At 35.3% G+C, this 12,256-nt stretch overlaps 1 protein-coding gene across 19 annotated transcripts in view; it reads right to left on the bottom strand.

The window, feature by feature from the left end:
• CREM (cAMP responsive element modulator) overlaps window positions 1–12,256 on the bottom strand; it is a 71,502-nt gene that overhangs the window by 37,242 nt on the left and 22,004 nt on the right. The window contains exon 1 of one of the 19 annotated variants that reach the window (XM_039255329.1): window positions 2,429–2,650. The exons of 15 other annotated variants lie outside the window; for them this stretch is intronic. In XM_039255329.1, coding sequence (XP_039111260.1) covers window positions 2,429–2,503 — 75 coding nt within the window. In that variant the 5' untranslated portion in view covers window positions 2,504–2,650. Of the gene's footprint in view, window positions 1–2,428; window positions 2,651–12,256 lie in introns of those variants that run through there. 3 more of the 19 variants (XM_039255348.1, XM_039255349.1, XM_039255351.1) reach the window with 3 other exon arrangements.

Genomic DNA, 12,256 nt, shown 5'->3' with positions numbered 1-12,256 from the left:
TATTCTCTTGTGTTTACACCATCAGTGCAATTATCAATATAGAGAAAAAGGAAAATAAGCCTTAGCATTATTATGAAAATACTTTAGTCCTCATAAACCTCCTGAAAGTCTCCTAGAGTCTCCCACACTTTGGAAACTGCTGCTGTATCCCAATACAGCCCTCAGGCCTTGGCTCACAGTGTAAAGAACTGAGCACTGCAGCAGGCTGTGATTTCAACTACAGCACAGCAGCACAGCCAAAACCAGCATATCCAATAACCCTGATAATTCATATGTCAGACTGAGTAAAAGAGAATATGAATTGTACCCAAGGGTACTACAAGTATTACAGGCTGGACCTGTGGGTTGAGAAGGCAGATCAGCTTTCTCAAAAGAATGGCCAATAGTCAAACAAACTACGGCTATTCAAACTTGAGCATTCAGAAAACATTTTCTTAAAAGCAAATGAAGTGAGCTTGTCACTTCAAGAAAAACAATTGACAGTGTTTATTGTCAATGATAAAATTCAAGCTTTTAAGCAGGAGTTTTAAGTATTGGAAATCCAGCTTCAAAGACAGTAAATATTTTGAAGAATGAGCAACTCAAGAAAGATTCATGAGGTTTCAATAAATAGAAATCATGCTATAAGTTGCTTTAATTGCCTTTCAAGTACAACTTTCAAGATTTTAAATTATTAAATAATCACTCTATCAAAATGGCTTACTGTCAAGAATGCCTGCTGTGGAAAGGGAGCTAAAACAAAACTGTACTCCTAGAATTCTGGAGATGAGTTATAGGAATTCTATAACTACAGTGAAGCCTCTCTATGTCCAAACTCTGGGCAGTACAAAAGCTCATGAGGCAGCTCTTTTGTTAAACTGCAGAAATACAGGCTGAGAACCAGCAGAAATGACACACCCTAGAGTTAGAAGTAAGATGTATCTTTGGGAGAAAAAAAAGGAACAGAAAAACCTCTTAGATCTAGAGACATTCTATATTCAGACATTCTATTCTCACAGGTTTTGCCAAAATTGATGTGACTACTATTAATCCTATCACAGCACTAGTAGAGTTAACTGGCTACACTTCACCATTATTCATTTTTTTAAAAATTCATGTGGCTCCCTATCTTTACACTTTAGTATTATCAATATATTATACTAATCACATGGGCCACAACTGGAATATACCGCATCCAGAAGTGGTGTACTGTACACAGACACAGACGGCATAGAATGAACGCTGCCAATGATTTAAGAACATGCATGGAGGCTCCAAAGCCAAAGGTGGGTAAATAAAGAAGCACCTTTTTGTTTTGTGTCAGGTGGTAGATTCAATTTTAAGTAGGCTAGGTTGACAGCAATGGTAATGAAGTGTAATGAAGGGTAATGAAGTGGAAATGCTAGTAAGAAGGAGAATTGTGTGACTGATGCTTTAGAGCCAAAAAAATAAAGATCTGAGAAGTACTAAGAAAGAGAAATCTATCAAAAGTATTATAATTACTTTATTCATAATGTGCAAATAGAATATAAAGCAGCTCTGGAAAAAGAAGAGAAGTATAGTCTTTCCAAAAAAGAGACTGGTATAGGGACATAAACTTTAGTTCATTTGAACTAAAATATGCATACTGCAGGTAGAAATAGAGAAATATTTCTTATAAATGTCAATTATTCATTCCAAGGCTTAATACACAAAAAAGTCTCACAGAAACAAGTCATCCTTGGGGCGCCTGGGTGGCTTAGTGGGTTAAGCGTCCGACTTTCACTTAGGTCATGATCTCGCGGTTCGTGGGTTCGAGCCCCGCGTCGGGCTCTGTGCTGACTGCCGGCTCAGAGCCTGGAGCCTGTTTCAATCTGTGACTCCCTCTCTCTCTAACCCTCCCCTGCTCACGCTATCTCTCTCTCTCTCCTAGAAATAAAACATTTAAAAAAAATTAAAAAAAAAAAAAAAGAAACAAGCCATCCTTATTAATTAACTCATTCTTTTATTCTCTCAACAAATACTTATTGGGAGCCTGCCATGTGGACCAGTCTAGACAGTGGGGATAGTAAACAAGAAAAGTTTCTGCTTTTCTAGATCAGAAGGAGACAGAAAACAGATGAAGAGACAAATGTTATCATTTTTGGTGGTGTTAAATTCTTCAAAGAAAAATGAAATAGAGTAAGGGATCAGAGAGTGACAGCCCACACTAGTGTGAAAGGAGGCTAATCAAAATATACACATTGTGGAAAGCTTCTCAGAGGATGCAATATTTGCATAAAAAGCCTAAATGAAGAAAGGGAGAAGGCCATAGGAAGATCTGAGTATATTCATCACATTCCAACAATCATGTAGGCAGTTCCTCAAAAAAACAAAACCATAAAATGAGTATATTTTATATTTCATATGTATACCTCTTCTTATGAAGCTCAAAAGTATGCAGAATGAACTCATAGAAGATATAATTTACCTTTTCTTCCAGATCCCCTGAAAAATTCTCTTCTATTGGATGCCTGAAACATAGATTATGCTGATGCCACCACATCCACCACCAACCCCAATATAGACAGTAGTTAATCTGAAGTTAAGATGATGTAACCGACAGCCTTACTTGGCTTTGCAATAATAATAATAAAAAATCCTTATAATGACACTTGAAAACTGGGAAAACCTCACAATGTTGTAACACAGCACTTGATTAGCACCTACTGGACTACCTCCAATCCGTAGCCAAGTTCCCTTATGATGGGGCTTATGATGTCACAGTACAGCTGCAAATGTCACAGAGCTACTGGGCCTGCATTCAAGACAGTTAATAAAGGGTGAAAAAAAAATGTGAATTCACAATATAGCAGATCTCACTGTCAATTCTGCTCCTGAAAAAATCAAATCTATACATCACCTATTTTAATTTTAAGGACTACAATTAAAATCCACTAATACTCTAAGCAAGAAGTTGGGGAACTATTTTTTTTTTAATGTTTTATTTATTTCTAGGAGAGAGAGAGACAGCGTGAGCAGGGAAGGGTCAGAGAGAGAGGGAGTCACAGACCGAAACAGGCTCCAGGCTCTGAGCTGGCAGTCAGCACAGAGCCCGACGTGGGGCTCGAACCCACAAACCGCGAGATCATGACCTAAGCGAAAGTCGGACGCTTAATCGACTAAGCCACTCAGGGGCCCCGGAACTATTTTGATTTCTGTGTATTAAAACAAGATTCTGAAAAGAGGGTTTCTTCTATGAGAAAAAAAAGTGTTTACAGAATATTTCAAATATTTTAAGTTTGGAATCAGGGAAATAATATTAGAAAAGTGAACACTTGAATAAAGATGCGAAATATTTCATTTTATTTTTTTAAAAGTAAATTTAAAATTTTTTTTAAATTCTTGGGGCTGTCGTTGAGAGTCCGACTTCAGCTCAGGTCATGATCTCACGGCTCGTGAGTCTGAGCCCTGCATCAGGCTCTGTGCTGAAGCCTACTTCAGATCCTGTGTGTTTCTCTCTCTCTCTCTCTCTCTCTCTGCCCCTCCCCAGTTCTCTCAAAAATAAATAAAAACACTAAAAATTTTAAAGTTGTTGTTAATTGCACTAAATGAAGATAACACAAAATGAAAAAGATAGACTTCGTCTCATTTTTAGTGTCTTTCCCACTGAGCTTTTTTGTTTGTTTGTTTGTTTTTAAGTGTGGCTAACAGACTGCAAAATTCAATACAGTTAAATTTTACTTAATTTTACCTTAGGAATTTCAATTGAAAATACTTACTGATAACAGAGTTAGCACACAAGACTCAAATTTTTATATCTACTATGTTACAATTCTAAAGAGAACTACACGGGAATGGTGTTGTCTCACATGCTTTTTGTTTATGGAGAGCATAAATAGACACTATCTGAAGTCTATAATGTGAATACAATGAGAAGGGTAGGTGGGTTACCGTTTCTGGTACTGTAAATAAAAGTGGCCAAATATTAAGTATCTTTAAAAAAAAATGTCCTCTTGGGGCACCTGGGGGGCTCAGTCGGTTAAGCATCTGACTCTTGGTTTCATGGCTCAGGTCATGATTTCAGGAGTTTGTGGGATCAAACCCCATGTCTGGCTCTGTGCCAGTTTGGGACTCTCTCTCTCTGCCCCTCTGCAGCTCACTTGAGCTCTCTCAACTAAACTTAAAAAATGAAATAAAAATAACTAAAAAGATGGTAAAATTCTCTTCTTAAAAGCAAAGCAAATATTGGAATCAAGTCATTCTCAATTATACAGTCTATTTTGATTATACATACGTCGAATAAGCAGTGGTGATCCTTTGAGGACAAATTAAAATTAAGGGTCCTTTAGCCTTTGAAAAACAATGTTCTAGCTGATTTGCTTTTTCTACCTAATCCTTATAGTACCTTGAATTTCCTATTTGTAACAGTTGGAACAACAGTTTATATGCTAACCAATATGAGATGTGCTTCATTAATCATAACATATTTTAAAAGCTCTATGAAAATGAATATTATCTTAAAGAAGCCATAATTCTTTAAACTTGAGAACTTTTAAAAATCAATCTTATATTTGGTTTCAGTAAGACTGAAACTAAAACTGATCATAATTACTAGCCAGATGCAAATAGTAAGCATACTTAATGAAGCTGCAGTGAGAGCTGCCCAAAATGAGCCCAAAATGGCATTTACCTAGCAGATATAAGAATCATAAATATTAAAACTATTCTTAACAATAATACAGATCATTTCTAATAATGAATGAAAAATGTATATGCCAAAATCCATAAATCATAAAATGAATGCCTAAAACCACTTATTAGCCAAACTTCATGATAATCTTTATTCTGTGCAAAAAACTCTTTTTAAGAATGTCTATGAAGCAAACTGCAATTCATTTGAATTATTTTATTTCTTTAACCAATAACTTGGTATAAGTCCTAAAGAGTACTGAACTGGGAAAAAAAAAAAACCCAAACAAACAAACAAAAAAACCCTTAAAAATAGAAATAACAGGGGTACCTCGCTGGCTGGGTTGAAAGAAAGAATGTGCGACTTTTGCTATAAGTTCGAGGCTCACATTAGGTGTAGAGATTACTTAAAAAAAATAAGCATCTTTAAAAACTAGTAATAATAAACAATGTGGTATATATATATATGTACATATATATATATATATACACACACAAAGGAATATTATTCAGCCTTTAAAAGAAAAAAAATCCTATCACATACTATGATGTGGATGAACCTTGAGGACATAATGCTACTTGAAATAAGACACTCACCAAAAGACAAATCCACTTACATGAAGTATTTTTACCGTGGGTAAAAAGAAAGTTTTTGTTTAATGGGTATAGACCTTTACATTTGCAAGATGAAAATATTCTGAAGATCTGTTTCACAACAATGTGAATATTCTTAACACTACTGAACTATACTTAAGCTTGTTAAGACTGCAGAGGTCATGTATTTTTTCTTACCAAACACAAAAAATAATACGGCCCCATAATTGGTGGGTATAATAACTAACTAGCTTCTTGCCAGGAAAACATTCAATAAATTGATTTTACCAAAGGCAATGGGACTCATTTCTTCATCATCTTATAAAATATAGTTCTAAAGCTCACACTGCTCTCATACTCTTGGCCCAGAGTTATGGTTCAGCACTGAAAATGGGTACTGGCGCTAGCGCTAGGAATAACATGGAAATAGTTAACAATACATCAAAATGAATAAAATTAAAATTTTCTATGCTCTTCACACACCCCAGATCAAAAGCTGAGTTGGGATCTAAATATGTAACTATCTTGGGGTGTCTGGATGGCTCAGTCGTTTAAGGTCTGATTCTTGGCTCAGGCTCAGGTAATGGTCTCATGGTTCCTGAGATCAAGCACCACATCAGGCTCTGTGCTGAAAGCGTAGAACCTGCTTGGGATTCTCTCTCTGCCCCTCCCCTGATCTCAAACACACACACACACACACACACACACACACTCTCTCTCTCTCTCTCTCTCTCTCTCAAATAAATACATAAACTTTAAAAATAAAGATCTTATTTGGCCACTGAATAATGAAGGAATAACAGTATACAGTATACAGTATATATATAATAGATACTGCATAGTACTGCGTGTACTATACACACACACACACACAGTATATACACACACATATACAGTTCTATACAGCAACTACATATACATGTATTTATTATTAGTCTCTAAGGCATTGTCCTCTAATATGGTCTGGTTCAACACAGAGTACCCTATGTACTCTAATAAAGAGTAGAATGCTTAATGAAATCTAAAACCAGATTGCCTGGGTTCTAATTTTGGCTCTGTCTCCCAACTAGCTGCATGACCTAGGACAAGTTATTCAGTCTCTCTAGACCTTACTTTCCTCAACTGCTAAGTACCTTTCTACAGAGTTGTTATGAGCACAGAGCCCAAGTGCCTGGCATATACTAAGCATCCAATATATATTCACTTCTGTTATTTTTATGATTGTTGCATTTCATTTAAATAATCTGGTGAAGAATGTAGAGGTTAACTAATTTACATGTATTAATCCTTTGATTTGCAAAGGTTAAAATACTTTTTAAAGTCTTCCTCAAAATTTAGGTGGGAAATTAAAAAAATTCAAAATCCGAATCAGTGACACAATATGGCTAGACCAAACTGCATCCTTAAGTTTTTTCAATTTCAGTCCAAAAGTCAGAGTTCATACACAGGTAATCTAAGCATTTTACTCCTAAAAAAAGCATTATAATGAAACTTGGTCTTAACATGAACTCTAAAATCTAGCAATAAATTGTATTTTAGATTTTCAGAGCCAAACAAAATGGCATAAAAAAATTTTTGCAAGGTTTTAATATCCCTAAAAGAAAAACAAAGTATAAAAACTTAGGAGCATAAAATATACCAATTCAAGTAAGTTCTTGGCATCATAGCAGAATGTTGCTTATAAAACAACTATAAATTATCTTTCCTTTTCAATACCCACTGGAGGCCTATTTGAGCACAGTCCGTGGATTTATGTTACTTTTTTTTAATGTTTTATTTATTTCTAGGGGAGAGAGAGAGAGAGAGACAGCGTGAGCAGGGGAGGGTAAGAGAGAGAGGGAGTCACAGACTGAAACAGGCTCCAGGCTCTGAGCTGGCAGTCAGCACTGAGCCCAACGCGGGGCTCGAACCCACGAACTGCGAGATCATGACCTAAGCGAAAGTTGGACGCTTAACCGACTAAGCCACCCAGGCGCCCCGGATTTATATTACTTTTGAATGAATTCCTAATACAACGTGTATTTTCAGACCAGTATAAGTCACTTCATCTTAAAGCTTAATTGCAACCACTGGCCAAAGTGCTACCACTCTAACCATTTGAGGCAGGTTAGTGTAGTGATAAAAGCAAACACGTGCCAAGCACTGTACTTGCACTTCACACATGGCATCTCATTTACCTTAATCTATGAAATTATTTTATCTTTTTAAGAAATGAAGATCAAAGAATTCAGTCTTAAGTATTAACTTAAAACTATATGTAAACATTAAGAAAATAATTTTGTGTCTTTAGTGTTAAAGTGTAGTATGAAAAATACTTCACACCACTACTTTTAGGTAAACAACTACATTTAATTCAAACTGTGCATATATGTATTCATTAGAGTTCTTTCTCCTTATACCAAGTACAAAGTAGTAAACATGTCCTTAAAAAAGGTAACACTAGAAAGTTCTAAGGACCTGGGAGACCAACTTACACTAGCAATACCTATCAGTGTACTAACATATCTGATATCAAATACAGGCCCATTATCCAATATTTTTAAAAAAAGGTATTATCTGCCAAAGTAGACGTCTACTGCTGTATAGATCATACCCATTTAAAAGTAAGGGTTTTTTTTTTTTTTCCCTGAACTATTTCTGTTTGCTTCATCCTCATCTGATATTGTTTCTACTTAATACATTCAGTACCATAAGCAGGCTTTTCTTTCCAATGCCCTTTTGGAGAACCACGAGAGATTTATCTCTGTCAGGGCTCAGAAAACTCACATTTCTGAAGAGCACTATTAAGATGTCATCACAAATAATCAATGAACTGAAAATTTCCAAAAACTTCTGTGTTTTGTAATTCTTTTAACAAATGTAATTCCTTGAACAGCTTGGGATTTACAAAGGTTGTAGTAACTTTAAAAATTAAAATCAGGCAAAGTAAATAATCCTTGAATCTTATTCAAAGAAGAAACTACAAAATTAACATTTCTTTTTTTTATCATATTTCAATGTCTCCTCTTTTTGTTGTTTTTTTCATTATTGTCATAAATAAAATGTAGAATAAATTTTACCATCTTAACCATCTTAAGTTTATAATTCAGCAGTAAGTATGTTGACACTGTTGTGAAACAGAAATTCAGAACATTTTCATTTTGCAAATCTGAAAGTCTGTACCCCTTAAACGCCAGCTTACTTCTAAATCTTTCCCTGAGCCTACTCTTTTACTAGAAAACAAGCACATAGAAAAGGGTGAAAAGAATAACTATATTTATACTCAGTTATTTTCCCATTACTGCTAGGGACAAACCACATGTTTTACTAAAACTGAGAACTTGGAACATCAAACAAAATGTTTGAAACAAAAGGTTTCTAGGACGTTCGGATAACCTCATAGAAAATCATTACAAATGACAGAAAATCTTTAACAATCTCTCCAGCACTAAAACTAATTTGCATGCATTTCTTTTTGATTATAATAAGTATAAAAACCAAATCTTTTTCTGAAATTTGACTGTTTTAAACCTACTTAAATTACCTTTGAAACATCAAATTTTATTCAAACTTTTATCACTAAGATGAAAATGTAGAGTGCATCCCATAACTAAAAACTAACCTTTAAAGAAATGTACTAGCTACTATATACAAAATTACAAAATATGAGTACAGATGTAGAAATATAACATTCTCGTTCAAACTGAACAAAACTTAGCAGTTCACAAATTACCCTTACTTATGTCCCTTAAACCTTGAATTACCTTCAGGAATGAGTTACATTTCAAAACTATATTTTCTTGAATTAGTTGACTAAAGAACATCATATAATGTAGATTTCACATTTACTGAAGAAAAAAAATCAGTTTTACTTTTTCTTCCAACTTTTGTTCATTTTTAGAGATCATTCCATGTGAATAAAACATTACATAAACAACTGAATTAAGGCAATGAAAAAGAGCCAGGAGAAAGAATACATAAAAATAAGGAGCAATAGAAATATCAATACTGAAATGAAAATTTTTACCTCAAAATCTCGAGAGGAATATTTTTCTCTTTCAGGTCTTCCTGAAAGTAAGGGAATTAGCAAGTTGAAGTTGGAAAACCAAGATTCAACTGAACACTAAGCTCAAACTTTTTGTTTTGTTTTCTTTTCTGATAGCCTACTTAGGAACAAGAGGTGGATTTTTGGCACACCTAGACAAAGCAATGAGAAATATCATCCTAATTGTCCACCAGATTGAAACAGAAAACATGAAACTCATACATTAAAATGTATCCTTTGTCAAATCATTTCTGCTTCAACCCCTCCCTGCATGCCAGGCCTGCTTTATTCTTTTTTTTTTTTTAACTTTTTTTTTAATGTTTATCTATTTTTGAGAGACAGACAGACAGAGCACAAGCAAGAAGGGCAGAGAAAGAGGGAGACACAGAATCTGAAACAGGCTCCTCACTCCGAGCTCAGCACTCATGAACTGCAAGATCAAGACCTGAACCAAAGTGGACACTTAACTGCTTAACTGACTGAGCCACCCAGGCGCCTCTGGGACTGCTTTATTCTGAGGCGCTTCACTACATACTGTTTGCATTTAGAACAGACAGAATAAGAAAGGAGATCAGCAGAGCATATACTCCTTGAGCAACATTCATAGTGGTTTTCTCTGCTCCCTTGTTTCCGAAAATACACTGGTCCAATGGAAAGGCTAAATTTTATATTAGAGCAAATTCTCTTGAGGCACGATGATGACCCTGATGATCTCCAGAGCTTTGAGCTCCATGACTCCTGTGATTCTGCTCCTTCATCTTTGCTGAAAGCTTGAGAACTGGTCATTTATAAAGAAGAGTTATTTAGCTTTCAGAGTAGAGGTGCCAAACTCAGGCCCACAGACTTCATCAGCTGCTCTAAGGAATGAGGCTCCAGAAAGCTAGTTTAAAAACACGTCCTTTCTGGGACGCCTGGGTGGCTCAGTCAGTTGAGCGTCCGACTTCGGCTCAGGTCATGCATGATCTCACGGTTTGTGGGTTTGAGCCCCACATCGGGCTCCGTGCTGACGGCTAGCTCAGAGCCTGGTGCCCATTTCCGATTCTGTATCTCCCTGTCTCTCTGACCCTACCCTGCTCATACTGTCTCTCTCTCTCTCTCTCTCTCTCTCCCAGAAATAAATAAAACATAAAAAAAAATTTTAAAACACGTCCTTTCTAATGGCTCCACATGGATTATTACCTCACCTACCCACATCTTCATGGTGGCATTAACAATCCCCAGGAGATTTACAAAAAGTTCACGGTGTACTCACTCTTGCTTTCAGAGTAGATTACACATTTGAGAGTTAAATGGGAAAATGTGAATAAGAAGTGCATGTTATGTCACGGAATTATGCTTGATTTCATTAGGTATGACTGTGACATTTGTTACATTTTAAAAAGTCTATAATCTTTTACAAGTCGTATACTCAGAAGTAGGAGTAAAATGACATGATGTCTGAAATCTGCAGAGCTGCTTAAAATACTTAAAATACAGAAAGAAAAAAAAGACAGAGGAGACTATAAAATCTTAGTAAGTTTATATATATATGAATTTATATACATAGTAGCATTATTCTCTTGTATATATTTGAAATCTTACATTATAAAATAAATTTTAACTTCTCATCATCCATTTAAAGATTATATTATTTCCAGAGGACGTGTGACTATTTAAAAACTACTTGTATATAGAATTATATCTATCTATCTATAGTAATTTTGCTTTTCACCTTTTTGGCTTTTGGACAGGGTTTCCTCCTAGCTTGATTATTTAAAATAAACTCTCCAGGGGTGCCTGCGTGGCCCAGATGGGTTAGGCGTCTGACACTGGCTCAGGTCATGATTGTGAGTTCAAGCTGAGTAGGGCTCTGAGCTGTCAAAGCAGAGCCTGCTTAGGATCCTCTCTTCCTTTGCCCCTCCCCTGTACATGTGTATACTCTCTCTCTCAAAACAAATAAATAAAAACTTTAAAAATAAGAAAGTAAAGTAAAATAAACTCTCCAATTTATTACCAAGAGTTTTTCCAAGGGGAGAAGGGAATGAAACATAGTCTTACGCGGCAACACACACACTTAACAAAGAAGAAAGCAGCTTCAATTAAAAATAAATCAACATGAAAAATAATTCAGGCAAGAAGGAAGCCAACTCACAATTTAACCTCAAGTGTTTGTCACCCCAGGGTCTGTTTATGGAAACTCCTGCTTTCTCACTTTCTGACATTATTACCACTATGACTTCTATATACTTTTGAAGACATACAGAAGGGAAAGACTCCACTTATATCTGGGAAGTTATAAAACAGAAAAACTGGAAACTTAAAACTCTAGCTTCTCTTGGTACACACTGAGGCCTGAGGGCAAAGAGCAAGCTCAAGTTGTCAGATCTTCATGAATGGGACAGTTTTGGAGCACCCTTGATTAGCAGAAGCTTTGGAAAGGCCAGGGTACTCAAAACTACTACTATCAAATGACCAGATGCAATCAAACTGATTGAATCTTTTGGTCACACCTTTGTTCCTACACTAGTTAATGATAATTTGACCATGTAAAAAGGAAATTAAATGTTAACAGATTCCTCTCTATGCAAAACAGTCCTCTAGTCTGAAAAAAATGAAACAAGTGGCAAGTATACATTGACATCAGGAATTATTCAGAAGAGTCAGTCACTTTAGCATGCATTATAGGTTTAATAAAGAGTTCAACCTGATTTCCTAATATTTATATAATACTGCATAATAATAACGAATACTCATAAATGAACAGCTTCAGGCATCACAAGAATGTAAATTGGTAATTTCAAAAATTTTGACTACTAAGAACTGTGTCCTAATTCTTCGAAAAATCATGATCCATGCATGGCATAGAAAATAACTCTTAGTTAACCAAATAATCAATGAATCAGCAAGCACAAAGATTACTTCTTAATCTCAACATGCTTAATATGTGTAAGATAAAAATCATAGTTTATTTTTTGATCCAATCTTTTAAGATATGTAGAAAATAAAATACTACAGCAAGTCTATGAACTT

The sequence above is a fragment of the Hyaena hyaena genome, unplaced genomic scaffold, assembly GCF_003009895.1.
Source record: "Hyaena hyaena isolate Hyena2069 unplaced genomic scaffold, ASM300989v1 scaffold_519, whole genome shotgun sequence".
NCBI lineage: Eukaryota > Metazoa > Chordata > Mammalia > Carnivora > Hyaenidae > Hyaena > Hyaena hyaena.
The sequence above is the reverse complement of the archived record's forward strand: the minus strand, read 5'-3'. Positions and strand labels throughout refer to the sequence as shown.